Source organism: Panthera onca, chromosome E2, assembly GCF_046562875.1.
Source record: "Panthera onca isolate mPanOnc1 chromosome E2, mPanOnc1 haplotype 2, whole genome shotgun sequence".
Taxonomy (NCBI): Eukaryota; Metazoa; Chordata; class Mammalia; order Carnivora; family Felidae; genus Panthera; species Panthera onca.
The window spans coordinates 8743632-8761582 of NC_138353.1; the positions used below are offsets into that span (position 1 = coordinate 8743632).

The 17951-nt window shown below is 56.4% G+C and overlaps 1 protein-coding gene across 3 annotated transcripts in view; it reads left to right on the forward strand.

The window, feature by feature from the left end:
- The window catches only part of SULT2B1 (sulfotransferase family 2B member 1), a 31062-nt gene that overhangs the window by 11195 nt on the left and 1916 nt on the right, over window positions 1–17951 (forward strand). The window contains exons 1-6 of one of the 3 annotated variants that reach the window (XM_078439585.2): window positions 6295–6603; window positions 7808–7947; window positions 12336–12544; window positions 14186–14312; window positions 14808–14902; window positions 17739–17919. In XM_078439585.2, the coding sequence (XP_078295711.1) occupies window positions 7887–7947; window positions 12336–12544; window positions 14186–14312; window positions 14808–14902; window positions 17739–17919 (673 nt within the window). In that variant the 5' untranslated portion in view covers window positions 6295–6603; window positions 7808–7886. Of the gene's footprint in view, window positions 1–6294; window positions 6604–7807; window positions 7948–12335; window positions 12545–14185; window positions 14313–14807; window positions 14903–17738; window positions 17920–17951 lie in introns of those variants that run through there. The other 2 variants (XM_078439586.2, XM_078439583.2) reach the window with 2 other exon arrangements.

Here is a 17951-nt window from a genome sequence, read left to right on the forward strand (position 1 = left end):
AGAGAGAGGGAGACACAGAATCCGAAACAGGCTCCAGGCTCCGAGCTGTCAGCACAGAGCCTGATGTGGGGCTCGAACTCACAGACCATGAGATCATGACCTGAGGCGAAGTCAGAAGCTCAACCGACTGAGCCACCCAGGCGCCCCTATTTATTTATTTTTGAGAGAGACAGACAGTGGGAGCAGGGAAGGGCCAGAGACAGAAGGAGAGAGAGAGAGAGAGAGAGAGAGAGAGAGAGAGAGAGAGAGAGAATCCCAAGCAGGCTCCACACTGTCAGCACAGAGCCCGAACTGGGGCTCGAACTCGCAAAACCTCAAGCTCATGACCTGAGCTGAAACTTGAGAATCGGACACTTAACCGACAGAGCAACCCCCCCCCCCCCCCCCGCCCAGGCGCCCCGAGAGAGAATCTGCTTTAAAATCTGCTTACATTGGGGCGCCTGGGTGGCTCAGTCAGTTAAGCGTCCGACTTCGGCTCAGGTCACAATCTCACGGTCTGTGGGTTCGAGCCCCGCGTCGGGCTCTGGGCTGACAGCTCAGAGCCTGGAGCCTGTTTCAGATTCTGTGTCTCCCTCTCTCTCTGACCCTCCCCCGTTCATGCTCTGTCTCTCTCTGTCTCAAAAATAAATAAACATTAAAAAAAATTTTTTTAAATCTGCTTACATTAAGATAGTTCAGGGAGGGGCCCCTGGGGGGACTCCGTCAATTAGGAGTCCGACTTTGGCTCAGGTCATTATCTCGAGGTTCGTGGGTTCGAGCCCTGTGTCAGGCTCTGTGCAGACAGCAAAGAGCCTGCCTGGGATTCTCTCTCTCTGCCCCTCCCCTGTTCGTGTTTTCTCTCTCTCTCTCAAAATAAATAATTAAACTAAAAAAGATGTATAGTTCAGTGAGATATTTTAACATACAGTATATAATGCAATACAATATGATAATAATATTCCCCAAGGAGTTAAATACTCCCGTGACCAAGGGGAGGCAGGTGAAGACATACTCAGAGAGGTTATGTGAGGTCAAACCCATGTCTCCTTGACCACCCCCCCCATCCCGAACCCCCCACAGCCCCTGCCCAGAAAGAGCACACCTGGAAAGAATCGAATTCGGGGGCTACTTCATGGCCCTTGGTGGTTAGGGGCCACACCCGCTTGGGTACAAATCCCGGCTCTGCCCTCCGTAGCTGTGTGACACCAGCCCAGTGACTTTGCCTCTCTGTGCCTCCATTCCGCATCTGTAACACGGGGATAGAAATACCACCCACCTCCTAGCTTTGTGAAGGGAATAAATGAATTCAGGCGCATCACGTCGTGGGGATTGCTGTGCCAAGGGGGCGCTCTCAGCATTATTTAAAAAACAATTTTTTTTTAAGGTTTATTCATTTTTCAGAGACAGAGCGTGAGCAGGGGAGGGCTAGAGAGAGAGGGAGACACAGAATCCGAAACAGGCTCCAGGCTCCGAGCTGTCAGCACAGAGCCCGTCGCGGGGCCCGAACTCACGGACTGCGAGATCATGACCCGGGCCGAAGTCCTACGCCCAACCCACTGAGCCTCCCCGGGGCGCCCAGCCTTATGTTTATTTCTTCAACGAATGTTGACTGAAGGGCTTCCCTGGGTATTCGGGTGCTTGGGATACACTGGGAATGGAGACAGGGAAACAAAAGAAAACAAATACCTAAAATCCCTAGTCTCACGGGAGCTTTCTCGCCAGAAGGAAGGCGGAAACCCTCGAGGGAGGGAGGGAGGGAGCCTCTCAAGGGCTCCAGAAAACAACGCAGGGGGAGGCTCAGCTGTAAACAGGGCAGGTGGCCGAGGCCTCAGGGACAAAGTGCAGGGGTGATCTTGGAGCACAGGCAGGAGGTGAGGGTGCGAGTCACGGAATGGGAGACAGATCAGTCAGTGCAAGGGCTGTGGGGCAGGCCTGGGCCTGAAGGGCTGGGAGGGTTTCTGACAAAGGAGAGCCAACAGCCTAGTTAGTTTCTTTTTTTCTTTTTTTTTATTTAAAAAAATTTTTTTTTTTTAATGTTTATTTATTTTTGAGACAGAGAGAGACAGAGCATGAACAGGGGAGGGGCAGAGAGAGAGGGAGACACAGAATCTGAAACAGGCTCCAGGCTCTGAGCTGTCAGCACAGAGCCCGACGCGGGGCTCGAACTCACGGACCATGAGATCATAACCTGAGCCGAAGTCGGACGCTTAACCGACCAAGCCACCCAGGCGCCCCCAGCCTAGTTAGTTTCTAACCAATTCTGAGAACCGACCACGGTGGGGGTGGGGGTGGGGGTGGGGGGGGGGCGGGGTGGTGCGCTGGAAGCAGCGAGATCAGCAAGGAGGTGACCCGGGGACCCTGGCTTTTAATCCTTCCTCCTGGTCCAGAAGCCCAGAGAGGTTATTCAAGGTCACAGAGCTAGCTGGTAGCGGAGCCTGAGTTCAAATCCAAGGTTACCCAACCTCAGCCTGTCTGCCTTCCCCACCGTCGCTGCCCCTGGAGATGGTGACGAAGCACCCCGCCCCCCGGGGGATCTGAGCTGGGGACCGATGTGCTCATGGCACAGGTAGTGTGCCAGGCACCGGGGATAAAATACTGAATGTGACGGACGTACTGTGGCCTCGTGGCAGAGGGAAGGGGTGAAGGTGCCTTGACAGGTACCTACCGAGACCACCTAGGAAGGCGGCTGTGTGGCCTTAGGGAAACGCGTTAACCTTTCTGGGCCTCCGTTCCTTCTGGCATGAGGTGATGTTCTCAATACCTGCTTCATGGGGTTCTAGAAGTCTGATAGTCTGTATGTCCTCGGCTGAGCGTTTCTTCATGAGTGGGGCCCCCCAGGTGGCTCAGTCGGTTGAGCCTCCGACTTCGGCTCAGGTCAGGATCTCACGGTGTGTGGGTTCGAGCCCCGCGTCGGGCTCTGTGCTGACCGCTCGGGAGCCTGGAGCCCGCTTCGGATTCTGTGTCTCCCTCTCTCTCTCTCTGCCCCTCCCCTGCTCACGCTCTGTCTCTCAATAATAAATAAATAAATAAATGTTAAAATTAAAAAATTAAAGAATTTCTTTATGAATGCCCCCCACCCCCCACCCCCCGCCTCCTCCCCTGCTGGAGGCAGAGGGAAGTCAGAGGTCTGAGGAGGGCAGAGAAATGGGCAGACCCAGGCTATGCAGGGCGTTGAGTTCCCGGCTGAGGGGCTGCGGCCAGGTGCGGGATGGGCAGGCGGGAGGGACTGGAGGCCACAAGACTGAGGAGGCTGGGTTGAGGGCCCGGGGGGTGAGGAGGAGACCAGAGCTGGATGGGGGCAGCGGGGACAGAGAAGGAGGGCCAGCGCCTGGCACACGGTGGGGTAGAAGGCCTCAGGGCCAATGCCTTGGGCCATTAGACTCTCGTGTCCGGGAGTGGGGGGGGGGGGGTCTCCGGAGCAGGGCAGGCCAGGCATCTTCTGGGAGGCTCAGTGGGTCCTTGACCAGCTGCCCGTCATGTTGGCCGTGGACCCCACTGTCTGTTTCTCCTGCAGGCCTCTGACCCAGCTCGATAGTTACCCCCATGCCTCTGCTCCCATCGAGCCACTGCTGTGTGCCTGGTGTGGGACACATGGTGTGGGGACACGGCGGGCTCGTCACCCAGCGAGTGGAAAGGTCACACCGGGGCCAGGTTTGATTTACAAGGTTGGGAGAGAAGGCACACGGCACCTGTTCTAGGACACCCAGTGAGGTCCGGCCACGCGGGAATCGGGTGGGGGCTCCGTGGCCTCTGCACTCTAGCGCAGACGAGGACAGGGGACCAAAGTCTTGGTTGGAGGACTGGCAGATCCAAAGGACCGGAAGGGGGAATGATGCTCAGCGCGCTGGGGAGATTCGGCTGGAGGGTGGGGTGCGTGGGGAAGGGGGGACTGGAACAGAAAACCGTCTGCAGGGCTGAGGTTCAAATCCCAGCCCTGCCTGGAACTTGCTTTATGGTCTCGGCCAAACCACTTCCCCTTCCTAATCTTCCTTTTCTTATCTGTAGCTGTGGTAACACGGAGGGACATCCCAACCCTACCGCGTTCATGCCTCAGTTATTTATCGGATACCGATTGATTCATTTATTGAGCGGTCGCTTGTTCTGGGCTCAGAGGGCACGGTCGTGAGGTTTGGAAAGAGGCCTGCAAAGAGAGCAGACTTTGGGCATCTCTAAAGGCCCGACAGGGGATTTTTGAAGGGCTGGGTACTGAGAACCACTGAGGCGGGGGGGGGGGGGGGGGGGAAGCTCTTTGACTTGACTTCGTTTTTTTCTAGGGAAATCCCTTCCTTCATTCACATGAATGAAGGAACCCCCACATTCATTCAGTTAGTCAAATACTGGCTGAGCACCAACCATGTTCCCCCAGGGCCTCCTGGGGTGGGGCGACGACCCTCGATTTGCAGGTTGTAAACGCTGGGAGAGGGGGGAGGTCTGGGGGAGGGGGACACCCTCATATTTATTCATGTATGCAGTCACAGACTGTTTCAGGGACTCCTGACAGGCACAGGATCCTTTCAGGGACTCCTGACAGGCACAGGATCCGTTTTCCTGTCGCATAAACTGGGGAGGAAATTTCTCCAAGTTGCTGTCAGACCAAAGACTGAAATAGCACTGCCCACTAAAGGGAGCTCGTTTCCGGAGTGGTTATCAGAAGCCAAGCGCTTAACCTAGATTATCCCTTTGAATCCTCAGGTGCTATTAAAACCATGGGGTAGAGATTACCATTATCCTCATTTGACAGATGAGGCCACTGAGGCTCAGGAGGTGAGATCCGCCGCCCAAGGCACGGAGAGAGCCAAGGCCCAGGCACTTGGCCCCCAGTCGGCCTGATGGTAACTGACCACCTCGGAGCGCCCACTCATTGGGCTCATCTGCCTAGCAACCAGTGACATCACCAAGCCCACACCCACACTCAACCTTTGGGGGGAAATGACGTCATCACTGAGCAGTAAAGTGACTAAAAGGTGCTGAGGGCTTACTGTGTGTCTGGCCACGATAATTGTAGGAGGGCCCGGCTGACTCTGGCTGATGGAGGACTCCGGATCTCAGGGTTGTGAGTTTGAGCCCTGTGTTGGGTGTAGAGATTACTACTTAAAAAATAAAATCTCGGGGCGCCTGGGTGGCTCAGTCAGTTGAGCGTCCGACTTCGGCTCAGGTCACGATCTCGCGGTCCGCGAGTTCGAGCCCCGTGTCGGGCTCTGGGCTGACAGCTCAGAGCCTGGAAGCCTGCTTCCGATTCTGTGCCTCCCTCTCTCTCTGCCCCTCCCCCGTTCGCGCGCTGTCTCTCTCTGTCTCAAAAATAAATAAAAAAACGTTAAAAAAATTAATAAAAAAATAAATAAAATCTCTTTTTTTAAATTTTTTAAAAATCTGTATTTATTTTTGAGAGAGAGAGACAGCGTGTGAGCAGGGGAGGAGCAGAGAGAGAGGGAGACACAGAATCCGAAGCAGGCTCCAGGCTCCGAGCTGTCAGCACAGAGCCCGACGCGGGGCTTGAACCCATGAACTGTGAGATCATGACCTGAGCCGAAGTCGGACGCTCAAGCGACCGAGCCACCCAGGCGCCCCGAAAATCTTAAGAAAGCCCCCAAACAGTAATTCTCGCCCAGATTTATTGCATGCAGGGCTCCATTTTAATTATTTTTGTGTCTATTGACGCATTATATTTTCCCACTGTCCTTATTTTTTAACAAAATTAGCAGGGGTTCTCTCTCTCTCTGACGCTCCCCTGCTTGCTCCCCCCCCCCAAAATAAACAAACATTTGAAAAGAAACAACCGTGGTTTTAAGGTAAATAGATAAATAAATAGTTACAAAATAAAATTAAAACAGGTGTTTTCATGGGAAGGTTTCCCCCCACCCCCACCCCGTCCCCTTTACTGTTTTGTTTATTCGTTCACTGAATACTTTGTTAAAGTAAAACACGGATCTTTGGTCAACAACTCAAGGAATTTTGCAAGGTAGGCATACCACCACCAGACTCCCATCTGCCCCCACCCTGTCAGCCCCTCCTCCCAAGGATAACTGCCGCCTGCCTTCTAGCACCTTCTACCTTACTTTCTGTGCTTGAACTTCCCATAATTGAAATCATGGGGTCTGGACGCTCGTGGCTCATCGTTGGCTCAGCCCCTTGTGTTTCCGAGTTTTCATCTGTGTGGACCCCAACCCTCTTTATATAACAAGAGTATCCATAGCAGACAGGGTAACCTACTTACACACGTACTTCCCCCCCGCCCCCCCCCCCCCCGAAGCTTACACTGCTCGGAAGGGGGTCCTCCTTAAGGCAGAGGAACCAATGTGTGCGAATCCAAGCCTAGGTGGGGGGGAGGGATGTTGATTTAGGGGGAGGGAGCAAGTGACAGCCACTTGTCTCATTTTGAAAGCAGACAGACCCTCCTAACGTTCCAGAAAAATGACACAGAGTAGCCTCTGGCTTCATCCCCTTTGAACCTGTGTCTCCTCCTCCCGCACATACTTTTACGCCAGATGCCCTAGGACAGGTGAGGCGGCGATGCGACTTCTGGGAATTCTTCTGGGAATTCCTGCAGCCAGCCGGCCTGCAAGAATGTGACCACGCTCCCTGACTGCGGACCTCATAAATACCCCCAGGGAAACTCAGTAAAAGGTATCCCCACCTCTGCGTCACCTTGCTGGGTTTTTTTAATGGTTATTTATTTTTGAGAGAGAGAGCCCGTGGGCACCCAAGTGGGGCAGGGGCAGAGTCAGAGGGAGACAGAGGGTCCGAAGTAGGGGAGGGGCAGGGGAGGGGGCGGACAGAGGATCCAAAGCTGGCTCTGTGCCGGGTCCCCCAAATGCCCACCCCCTCTCCCATGCCAGGGGCAGGAGACCCCCCAGGGGAAAGCTCCGGGTGGAAAGACACAGTGGGGTACGTGGATTGCTTTTAAAACAGCTCACCCGGGAAAATGTTACTTCCAGGTATGGCCCTGTGGTCCCTTGGTGGGGCTTTTTCCGGAAAGGCAGGTCAAGCGAGGGGCTGAAGCGTAACAGTGTTTCAGTTGCAGGGGTGGGGGTGGGGGGTGCCTGGGTGGCTCAGGCTGTTCCGCACCGGACTCTTGATTTCGGCTCAGGTCGCGATGTCCCGTTTCATGAGTTCAAGCTGCGCGTTGAGCTCTGGGCTGGCAGTGGGGATCCTGCTTGGGACTTTCTCTCTCTCTCTCTCTCTCTGTCCCTCCCCCACTTGACCCGCTCTTTCTCTTTCTCAAAATGAGTAAATAAACCTAAAAAAAATGAAAAGGGCATCTCAGCCTCATGGTGACCCCTGGATGGGGTTTCATAAGTGGGCTTTACCAGCCCTGTGGCCTTGCACAAAAGAGTGGGCACAACACATAATTTCTGTGGCTTCGATTTCCTCGTTGGTAACATGGGGGGGGGGGGGTGACTTCGCCTCTCCCTCGAGGGTTGGGCCAAAGAATCGATATAAGGAAAGCACTTAACCCCACTTTGCAGATGTGGAGTGTTCCATGTTTGACCGGCTGTGTGGCTTTGGGAAAGTCACCCAACCTCTCTGTGCCTCGCTCTCTTCATTCCTAAAAGGGGGATGCTAATCACTGTCACCGCACAGGATTGTTGTGGGGTTCTGGTAAACCATTCCCAGTTGACAGATGAAGAAATGAGGTTCAGGGAAAGTTTGTCGCCAGGGTTCTCTAGCTAGCGGGGTACCCCTCCCCCGTCTCCCTGCTCACTGTCCCTCCTGCCCTGAGATTTCTCTGCCGCCACCCCCCCCCCCCCCCCACCGCGCCTCCGGGGGTGACCTCAGTCCTCGTCTCCTCCCCGGTCCTCCTCACGGTGTCTCCCCCATATTCCTACAGCCAGAAGTTGTCAGGCGAATACTTCAGGTACAAGGGGATCCCCTTCCCCGTGGGCATCTACTCCCCCGAGAGCATCCGCATGGTCGAGAACGCTGATGTGCAGGACGACGACATCTTCATCATCACCTACCCCAAGTCAGGTACCTGCTGGGAGGGGTTGCTGGGGGTGGGGTGGGGAGGAGGTGGCCACAGAGGCTGAGACGGGTGCACCCAGGGGAAGGAGGCAGAGGAAACAGTGGGGGGAAGGCCTGAATCTGCTCAGAACCTGGAGCTTGGGCGTTTGCACTGGCGGACCCCTCCGCTAGGTGTCGCTCTTCCGCCCCCACAACCAAGTGGGCTCCTCGTCCTCGGGGAAGCCTTCCCGGGGCCTCCTGGGCTGCAGCACCTGTCCCCACCCTGTCGCGCTCTATCCCCTTGAACTCGCCTCTACTCTTCTTCTCAGCCCTTGTCTCCACCGGCCACTTGGCTGTGTTTTTGGTTGTTGATTTAGCCTCCGGTCTCCCCCCCCCCCCACCCCCTCCCCCACTAGAACATGAGCTCTTGGAGGACAGACAGCTTAGTGTGCCTGGATCGCGGCTGTATTCTCGGAGCCTAAGTCGGTGCCTGCCACCCATTCAGTAAATATTTGCGGAAGGAAGTGGGGGCGGAGGGAGGGACGATCTTCATTTTCTCCCTCCCTCCCCGAAACGCTGCTTATTCTCTGCCATGGGTGCAGACGCGACTGTGACCTGGGGAGACATTTGTCAGTTTCTCGGGCGAGACAGGCTTTATGTAAACCCGCGCGCACTCCTTTGACTATATAATTAGGGTTGGGGGGGGGGGTTGGTAACCTCGAGGAAAGGTGCAGAGAGCGTTGAATGTAGGTAACAAGAGAACGTCTGGGGGATGAGCGCAGGCTTTGAGGGGGAAAAGATGTTCGTGCGGAGATCTGGAAGCCGCAGAGGCGTTTGAGTGGGAAAGGGTGTCCTAGACGAGGGAGGAATGGCACACGCCAAGGCCCGGGGGTCGGGGGAGGCTTGAGGGAATCGAAGGAACAAGAGGAGATCAATGAGGCTGTGGAAGAGTCTGGGAATGGGGGGGTGGGGGTGGGGTGGCGCACGCGGATGAAACATCCCTTTGGAGCCAAGGCAAGGCTCCGTGGTGACTTTCCTCAATGTCCCCCCCCTGGGAGAGCTTTTAGGGAGAGCAGGGACAGACTTCGGCTTTCCCTTCTCTGGCATGACTACTTCATGTCTTTGTCAAAATATATTTGAAAATTTTCAAAATATGGCTCTCCGATAGAGTTCTGTGAGGGGTCCTTTTTGAGATGTTCACATACCATGCGGTTTATCCATTTTAAAGTGTACGGTTCAGGGCACGTGGGTGACTCAGTCAGTTAAGCGTCTGATTTCGGCTCAGGTTATGATCTCACGGGTCGCGAGTTCGAGCCCCGCGCCGGGCTCTCTGCTGTCAGCCCAGAGCCCGCTTCAGATCCTCTCCCCTCTCCCTCTCCCCCTCCCCACTTGTGTTCTCTCTCTCTCTCTCTCTCTCTCTCAAATAAATAAACATTAGGGGGCACCTGGGTGGCTCAGTCGGTTAAGCGGCCGACTTCGACTCAGGTCATGATCTCTCAGTCCGTGAGTTCGCGCCCCGCATCGGGCTCTGTGCTGACGGCTCAGAGCCTGGAGCCTGTTTCGGAGTCTGTGTCTCCCTCTCTCTGACCCTCCCCTGTTCACGCTCTGTCTCTCCCCGTCTCAAAAAGAAATAAAACGTTAAAAAAATTAAAAAATTTTTTATTAATAAAATAAACAGATAAAATAAACATTAAAAAATCTTTACAAAATAAAGTGTACAATTCTATGGCAGTAATGTATTCACGGATTTGTGCAACACGTCACCACGATCCATTTTAGAACGTTTAGAACAAGATACCCATCAGCCATCACTCCCCAAACCCCACCTCCCCGGCCCCAAACCTTAGGCAACCATTAACCTGCTCTCTGAGTCTATGGATTTGCCTTCATGTCTGGCTTCTTTCATTTAGCATGTTTTGGGGGCTCATCCATGTGGTAGCGCGGGTCCGGGCTTTGTTCCTGTTTATGGCCAAGTACGGTTCATGCTATTTTTCTTTCTTTCTTTTTTAACGTTTATTTATTTTTGAGACAGAGAGAGACAGAGCATGAACGGGGGAGGGGCAGAGAGAGAGGGAGACACACAGAATCTGAAACAGGCTCCAGGCTCTGAGCGGTCAGCGCAGAGCCCGACGCGGGGCTCGAACTCACGGACCGCGAGATCATGACCTGAGCCGAAGTCGGACACTTAACCGACTGAGCCTCCCAGGCGCCCCCTGGGCCTACCGCTTTTTTTGTGTATTCATTGGTCAGTTGATCAACACTTGGGTTGTCTGCGCTCTTTGACGGTCAGGAGTAATGCTTCTAGGAACATGGCTATTCCTTTCCATTTCCCTCAGAGGTCTGAGTTTTGAGAGACACATACGGTCATACAACCCCCATCGCAGCCAAGATACAGAACAGCTCCCTCACCCCCCAAATCCCTTCACACCCGTTCATGATCTGCTCTTCCCTCACCGCCAGCCCCCGGCAACCATGGTGGCTTACCCCCCCCCCCCCCCAGAGTTTTGCCTTTTCCAGAATGTCACACAGATGGGCTCACAGTGTGTGCATCTTTGGAGACCGATTTCTTTCACTCAGCATATTCTACTTTCGATTCATCCAAACTCTTGGGTTTTTTTTCTTTTTTCTTTTTTTTTTTTTTACTGCCGAGAAGTATTCCATTCTATGGATGGACTGTGGTATATCCATTCATCTCTTGAAGGACATTGGGGTTGTTCCCAGATTGGGGTGGGTAGGAATGAAAACACCTGCTATGAAGCTTTGTGTGCAATTCCACGCATGCAGATGTGTTTTCATTTATGTCGGGTAAATCCTTAGAAATGAGATTGTTGAGGGGCACCTGGGTGGCTCAGTTCGTTAAGTGACCGACTGCGGCTCAGGTCACCATCTCTTGGTTCAGGAGTGAGCCCCGCGTGGGGCTCTGGGCTGACCGCTCGGAGCCTGGAGCCTGCTTCGGATTCTGTGTCTCCCTCTCTCTCTCTCTGACCCTCCCCCGTTCATGCTCTGTCTGTCTCTGTCTCAAAAACAAATAAACATTAAAAAAAAATTTTTTTTTTTAAACAAGTGAGGGAGGATTAAACTACCAAGAGGTGAAGAGAGCCCCAGTGGACACAGGAAGAGGCCATACAGGGATCAGCCAGTCCCCGTGGGCTGAAGCAGAAACCCTAAGGAAATCTGCCGGGGGTGGGGGCGGGGGGCGGTGGCGGAGGGAGAAAGGGTCACTGAGGGTCCGCTGTCCGGTCACGAGAGCAGCAGGGAAGGGCCCGGGAGAGCCTGGCAGGGAACCCCGGCCTCCTGCGGGGTTCCTCCAGCGCCCTCTACTGGCCGCCGCCGGAGAACCGTTCACAGGGTCCGGCCCCAATATCCCCAAACAGGGCGACCAAGAATGAATTTGGAGGCGAGAGGCAACCCATTAAGAACCCCGGGCGGGGTTATTGTTAGAATCCAGGGAACTAGAGGGGCGCCTGGCTGGCTCAGTCGGCGGAGCGTGTGATTCTTTGACCTGGGGTTCGTGGGTTCGAGCCCCACGTTGGTCACGGAGATTACTTAAAAAAAAAAAAAAAAACCCACAGAGAATCCAGGGCAATATGATACTAATGACAGGTGATTGTCAATATTATTTTTTTTTTTTTCTATTTCTCATCTGACTTGCCTATATCCTCGTGGAATCCGGACGGGTGAACTGGGTCATTTGATGAGATCCCTTCCTGCTACGTGACACACGGGAGTCCCCACAGAGATCAAGGGGCTCCTCCCAAGAAGGGGCAGTGAAGAGAGCTGAGATTTTAAGTCCAGATGCCTGAATTTAATTCCAGCTCCCTCTGTGTTTGAACACGATGCTTCTGCCCTCATCCGCGAGCCGCAGAATCTCAGACACCAAGGCCTGCTAGAAGCTTCTGTGTCATTTCCTCAAACTCCAGTTGGTGGAGGGATGGAGGGAAGTTGGGGGAAATCCAGGCTGCCCCAGGCATTCTGGCTCCTTCCATCTCATGGCTTGCCATCCCCGGGAGCCCCAGTTTCCACTGGGTCCCCGCATCCAGCCAGCAGAGAGGGAAGAAGAGAGAGTGGCGGGGGGAGGGGGGGGGGACACGTAGGAGGTGTTTATGGGCCAGCCCTGGAAATGGCTGCCACCTGCACTTCCTTGGCCAGAACTCGGTCACACGGCCCCACGTGTAGCTGCCGGAGAGGCTGGAGAAGTGGGGTCCCCTCATCTCCCCGGTGGGGAAGGGAAATGGGGTCGGGTGGACAGCCAGCCGGTCTCTGTCACTTCCTCGCCTCGCTGCCAGCTGTGAGGCTCTGGGCCATCATCCTCCGCAGCGAATCGCGCTGTAAAGCCCAACCCGACTCTGTTTCTCGCTCCTCTCCCCTGCACCCGTCCCCGCCCTTTGATTGACTGGCCCAATTTCTCCTGACAGGGACCAACTGGATGATTGAGATCCTCAGCTTAATCCTAAAGGACGGGGACCCATCCTGGATCCGCTCGGTGCCCATCTGGAAGCGGGCGCCCTGGTGTGAGACCATCCTGGGTGCCTTCAGCCTCTCGGACCCGCCCAGACCCCGCCTCATGAGTTCTCACCTCCCCATCCAGCTCTTCGCCAAAGCCTTCTTCACCTCCAAGGCCAAGGTGCAGGAGGAGGGAGGCGTGTGGGGGCGGGGGAGCGCATAACCAAGGGATGAATTCGGCACGGTATTTACGGAGCACCTACTATGTGCCTGATCTAGAAGGGCAGTAAATAAACGCGCAGCAATGCCTGCCTCGCAAGCCCACGTTCTAAAGGGTGACAGGCCGAGAGACTAGAGAAGAAAAATCTCTTCGTGGGCAAAGGTGATGACTTCACGAACAGCCCGCAGGGGTGGGCGAGGAGGGCAGAGCGCGGCGGTGGGAGGCAACGGTGGACCCCACGGAGGCGGGGGGGGGGGTGGCCCGCGCGGAGGTGAAGAGAAGAGGCTGAGCTGGGGTTGTATGTTGAAGGTGGAACCAGCAGTAGGATTTGCTGGCAGATGGGGCGTGGGTGTGAACCAGATGAGTCAAGGGTGACTCCAGGGCGTTTGGTTTAAGCAATTGGGAAGATGATGCTGATGTCAACTGACTTGGGGAGACCGGGAGAGAGGCTCGGGGGAAGGCGGGAGCTCTGTTGGGGCCCGTGGACGTCCAGGTGGAGGGTTGCCAGTGGGCAGCGAGGCAACCGAATCAGGATTCGATAGGACACGCATCTCTGGAATTGGCTGGTCGACACAGAGGTGGACGGGGCCATTAAAGGCAGGAGACTGGTCGCATCACCAAGGAAGCGAGTGTAGACAGAGGAGGCCCCCCGGGACCCCCCCCCCCCCCCGGCCCGGTCAGTCTCACGGCTTTGCTGCGAGGAGGCCCAGATCTCGGCCAAGCTGCTGCACCCACGGCCGCAGAGAATCCCAGCAAAAGGACCGAGGCTAAAGTCAGTGGCGGAAGGAGGCGTGTGGGTCAGCGTCCAGGTGTCTGTCCCAGAGCAGAGCTGCCTGACCCTCCCGGCAGCGACATGGGATGACACGCGAGCCTTGGCATCCGGGGTGTTTGTCGGGGCGGACCGCCCGGGTGGCTGACCGTGGTCGTGGGGAAGGAGACGGTGGCCAGGAAAGGAGCCATCTGGTGGGGCTGACGCGGGCTTGGTTGTGGAGTACGAAGCTGGTAATCAGCTAGGAGCCAGGGAGTCGGAGCCTTGAACGCCAGGCCCAGAGGCGAAGAGGGTCAGTCAGTGCCTCTCACCTTGATCAACCCCATCCTGAGCCCCCCATGCCTTCCTCCTCCTGTTTTATGCATTTAGAGAGGGGTAGGGAGGGGCAGAAAGAGAGGGACAGAGAGAGTCCCAAGCAGGCTCCATGCTGAGAGCACAGAGACCAATGTGGGGTTCCATCTTGCCAACCGTGAGATCATGACCTGAGCCGAAATCAAGAGCCAGACGCCCACCCGACTGAGCCACCTGGCCCCCCCCTCCCCCCGCCCCGTCCTCCGGTCTTAATTCCCTTGAAGCCAACCTGTCACCCCGCCTGGTCCGGGAACAGTCCCCGTGTCCTGCTGGAATGTGGCTGCAGGGAGGTCTCCCCATCCTCTGGGATGAGATGAACTTGATCTAAGCCACTGTTGGCGGGAAAGTCCCCTGAGAAGTCTACCCTGAGGCCTTCCTGCTGCAGGCCCAGAAACAGAGAAGGCTTGGGGGCATGCAGTCTTTGGGGTGGGGTCCTGCCTGTGTGCGACACCTTCTCCCCTCTCCCCAACACCCATACGCAGGCGATCTACATGGGCCGGAACCCCCGGGACGTGGTGGTCTCGCTGTATCATTACTCCAAGATCGCCAGGCAGTTGAAGGACCCCGGCACACCTGACCAGTTCCTGCAGAACTTTCTCAAAGGCGAAGGTGAGGACTGGGGCAGAGTGGGGGTCCGGAAGGGGTGCCCCTCTTGGGCCCAGACAGGAAGGGGGCAGGGGAGGGGGTAAGAAGGAGAGAGAGAGGCAGCGATACAGGGCGTGATTAACAGTGAAGGCGACAGGTGTGTAAGAGACCGAACGACGATGACAGACACAGCAATGGGAAGAAGCAGAGAGAGACTGAGAGACACAGAGTAAGCAGGAGACAGAAGGAAACGGAGACAGACGGACAGACACACAGATACAGAGAAAGGAAGAAACAAACAGAGACAGAAATGCAGAAAAGGGGCAGAAACAGAGAGAGATGGGGAGACAAAGGTTCTCTCTCCGGGGGCCAGATGTGGGGAGGGGGGGCTTGGGGGAGGCATCCAGCCCTGAGTCACCATGTCCGGGGCCACTTTGGGGGCTAGTCAGGCCCCCCTGGTCCCCCAGCGGGGGTGGCCCAGCTGCCCGGCCCTCATCCGCCTGCCCCTCTGCCCCGCAGTGCAGTTTGGCTCCTGGTTCGACCACATTAAGGGCTGGATTCGGATGAAGGGCAAAGAGAACTTCCTGTTCATCACCTACGAGGAACTGCAGCAGGTGATCCCGCGCCCCCACCCCCACCCGGCGCCTCCCTCCCCCTCCCCTCCTCCTCACGCCCCCTTCCCCTCCCCCCAACACACCAGGTACTGGGGGCACCGCGGTGAACAGAGCAGAGTCCTGAGCCGGGGAGCAGGAGAGGGGCCATGGGCAAACAAAGAAAACAGATGGCAGCTGGAGAGCAGAGAGAAAAGGCAAGGCGGAAAGGAAGATAAGGAATGTGTGGGGGCACAATTTTAAATAGGGTGGTTGGGGAGGCCTCCGGGAGAAGATAACACTTAAGCAAAGATCTGAAGGTCAAGGACGACCCAGGGGGATAGCTGGTTGGGGGGGGGGGGGGGGAGGTCTCAGGCAGAGGGAACCCGCCAGTGCAAAGGCCCTGAGGTGACAGCACACGCTTGATGTGTTTCCAAGGGGAGCAAAGAAGGATGTGGCCAGAGCCGCCTGAGTGGGGGTAGGGGTGGGGGTGGGAGACACAGCAAGGACCTTGGCTTTTCTCTGAGGAGGTGGGAGCCAGGGGTGGGCCGTGAGCAGGCGAGGCGGTAGGAAAAGCACGGAACCATGGCGCGTGGGAAGTGAGCTCCATTTCCTTCTTGTATGTACACATCATGGATTTTATTTTATTTGGCGGGGGGTGGGTGGAGAGAGGGGGAGACACAGAATGGGAAGCAGGCTCCAGGCTCCGAGCTGTCAACACAGAGCCCGACGCGGGGTCGAACTCCCGAACCGTCAGATGGGAGTCGGACGCTTAACTGACTGAGCCACCCAGGCGCTCCTCATGTATATATATATATATATATATTTTTTTGGATGCTTTCTGTCGGTACTTTTTGGAGGGGGAAGCACCTGAATGTTTGTGTCCGACAAAGCAGATAACGTCCCCCCACATCTCTCAGAGCCTCAGACGTCCCATCCTTAAAATGGGTGGGAAAATGCCAGCTCGTGAGGTTGCGTGAGCCGCCGTAGGGAGCCCCCGGCATAGCACGACCATCCGACAAGGTACACCAAAGTGTTAATATAGTGCGCAAAGTGAAAGCGACTAGGTCCCGAGGCAGGACCCGTGGGATCGGCAAGAACGAGAATACCACGCACCAAACACCTCACTTAATCCTCAGCGTGTGGACAGGCGAGTCACAGATTAGCTAGAACCACCTACAGCTGCCCATATTGGACCCGTTTGGATCTGCGAAAAATATAATTGTGTAGGGTGCACCCCAATATTGTTAGTACCCCCGTTTTATGGAGGAGGAAGCTGGGGGACACTTGACAACCTGCCTGAGTCTTTTGCCCACCCCGGTAAACGTCTTTTGGTGGAAAGGTCCAGACAAGATGTCCGGCGTTAACCGCCACACCCCATCCCCTCCCCCACCCCCCACCCCCGCTTTGTTTTGTTTTGTTTTGTTTTGTTTCATCGAGCGTTTTCCTCCAAAGCCAAAAACTGGGCCATGCAGCCTGGCAGAGCTTCTGGGCTGCCCCTGGCGTGTGAGGAACTGCACACATGTTAGAATTTCTGGGACACGCCGGTGGTTCAAGAAGATAAAGGGATGTAGGGTTGCGAAACCAGGAATGGCCTGGAAAACCGGAGCCGTGGGGCTGGCGGCGCTGACGAGAAGGCTAACTGTCCTGGGCACTAAGTATCAGGGAAGGCGGCGAGACAGAGGAGGGAAGCGTGGGCTTCGGGCACGGAAATCTGAGTTCCTCCCTAGCTGTGTGACCCTGGACGAGTGTCTTCCCCTCTCTGGGCCTCCATTTACTGACCGGGGTAATGACACCTGTCTGCAAGGCTATTGGTGGGCTTGGCACAGATATACGAGAGAGAGAGAGAGAGAGAGAGAGAGAGAGGGTGAGGGGCAGAGAGAGAGAGAGGGAGACAGAAGTTGCAAACTGCGCTCTGTGCTGACAGCACAGATGTGGGGCTCAAACCCGTGGACGGTGAGATCGTGACCTGAGCCGAAGTCGGACGCTCAACGGACTGAGCCCCCCAGGCACCCCTCAATCCACGTGGCCTGAACGATCGATCGTTGCCAGGAGGAGGGTGATGTTTGAGCTGTATCTGGGTGGGGAAGTTTGCCTGGTGGAGGAAGGTGCCAGGGGGCATTCTTGGCCACCCCCCGCCAAGGCTGCAGGGAGGAAAATGCAGGGAATGGTTAAGTTCTGGAATTAGAGGCCAGGCCAGGCCAGGCCACTTCTGTCCTTGGAAGCCAGGCCTGGGGGCCGGGACTCCTGTCCCAGGGCACTGGGGAGCCACAGGGGGGCCGGGAGCAGCTTTGGGTGTGGGCGCCTGGAGGCAGGGAGGCCAGGGAGGAGGCCGAGTCGCGGGTCCATGGGGAGAGGACAAGGCAGGCCCAGTGCAAGGGCGCCGAGAACAGAGGAGGGGATGAGCAGAGGGAGACTGACAAGGGTGTGGGGGGAGGGGGAGTAAGAGAGGGGAGGCCGGGCTGGGAATCTGGTCCTGTGACCCAGTGAGTGAGGCTGCTCTTCCTGGATGGGCACCCGGGGGGAGGTGCAGATCTGGGGCACAGACAGGCTGACCCCCACTTCTAACCTGAGTGAGGGGTGATTGTGCACCAGCTGCCCAGCTGACCTCTGCCCCGGCTCTGCCCCTTCCCTCCCACCCGCGGAACCCTCCGAAACCCCCAGCCTGCGAAAACTCTCGGAAGCCATCGCCCCATCCCTCGGCTTGGTGGTGGGGAAACTGAGGCAAAGCAGCAGAGCCACCCAGACGGCTCTGGGTCGGGGACTCAGACATCCAGACTCTGGGTCTGGTGCTCCTTCCTTGCCTGGGGTCCCCTCCCTCCGCCCGGCCTCCCTGACCCCCCCTCCCCGGCCCCCGCAGGACCTCCGCAGCTCCCTGCAGGACATATGCCAGTTTTTGGGCCGGCCGCTGGGCGAGGAGGCGCTGGACTCTGTCGTGGCACACTCGGCTTTCGGCGCCATGAAGGCCAACGCCATGTCCAACTTCACTCTGCTGCCCCCCAGCCTGCTGGACCAACGCCACGGCGCCTTCCTCCGGAAAGGTGCGGGGGCTCTGGGGTTCCAAGGCTCACCC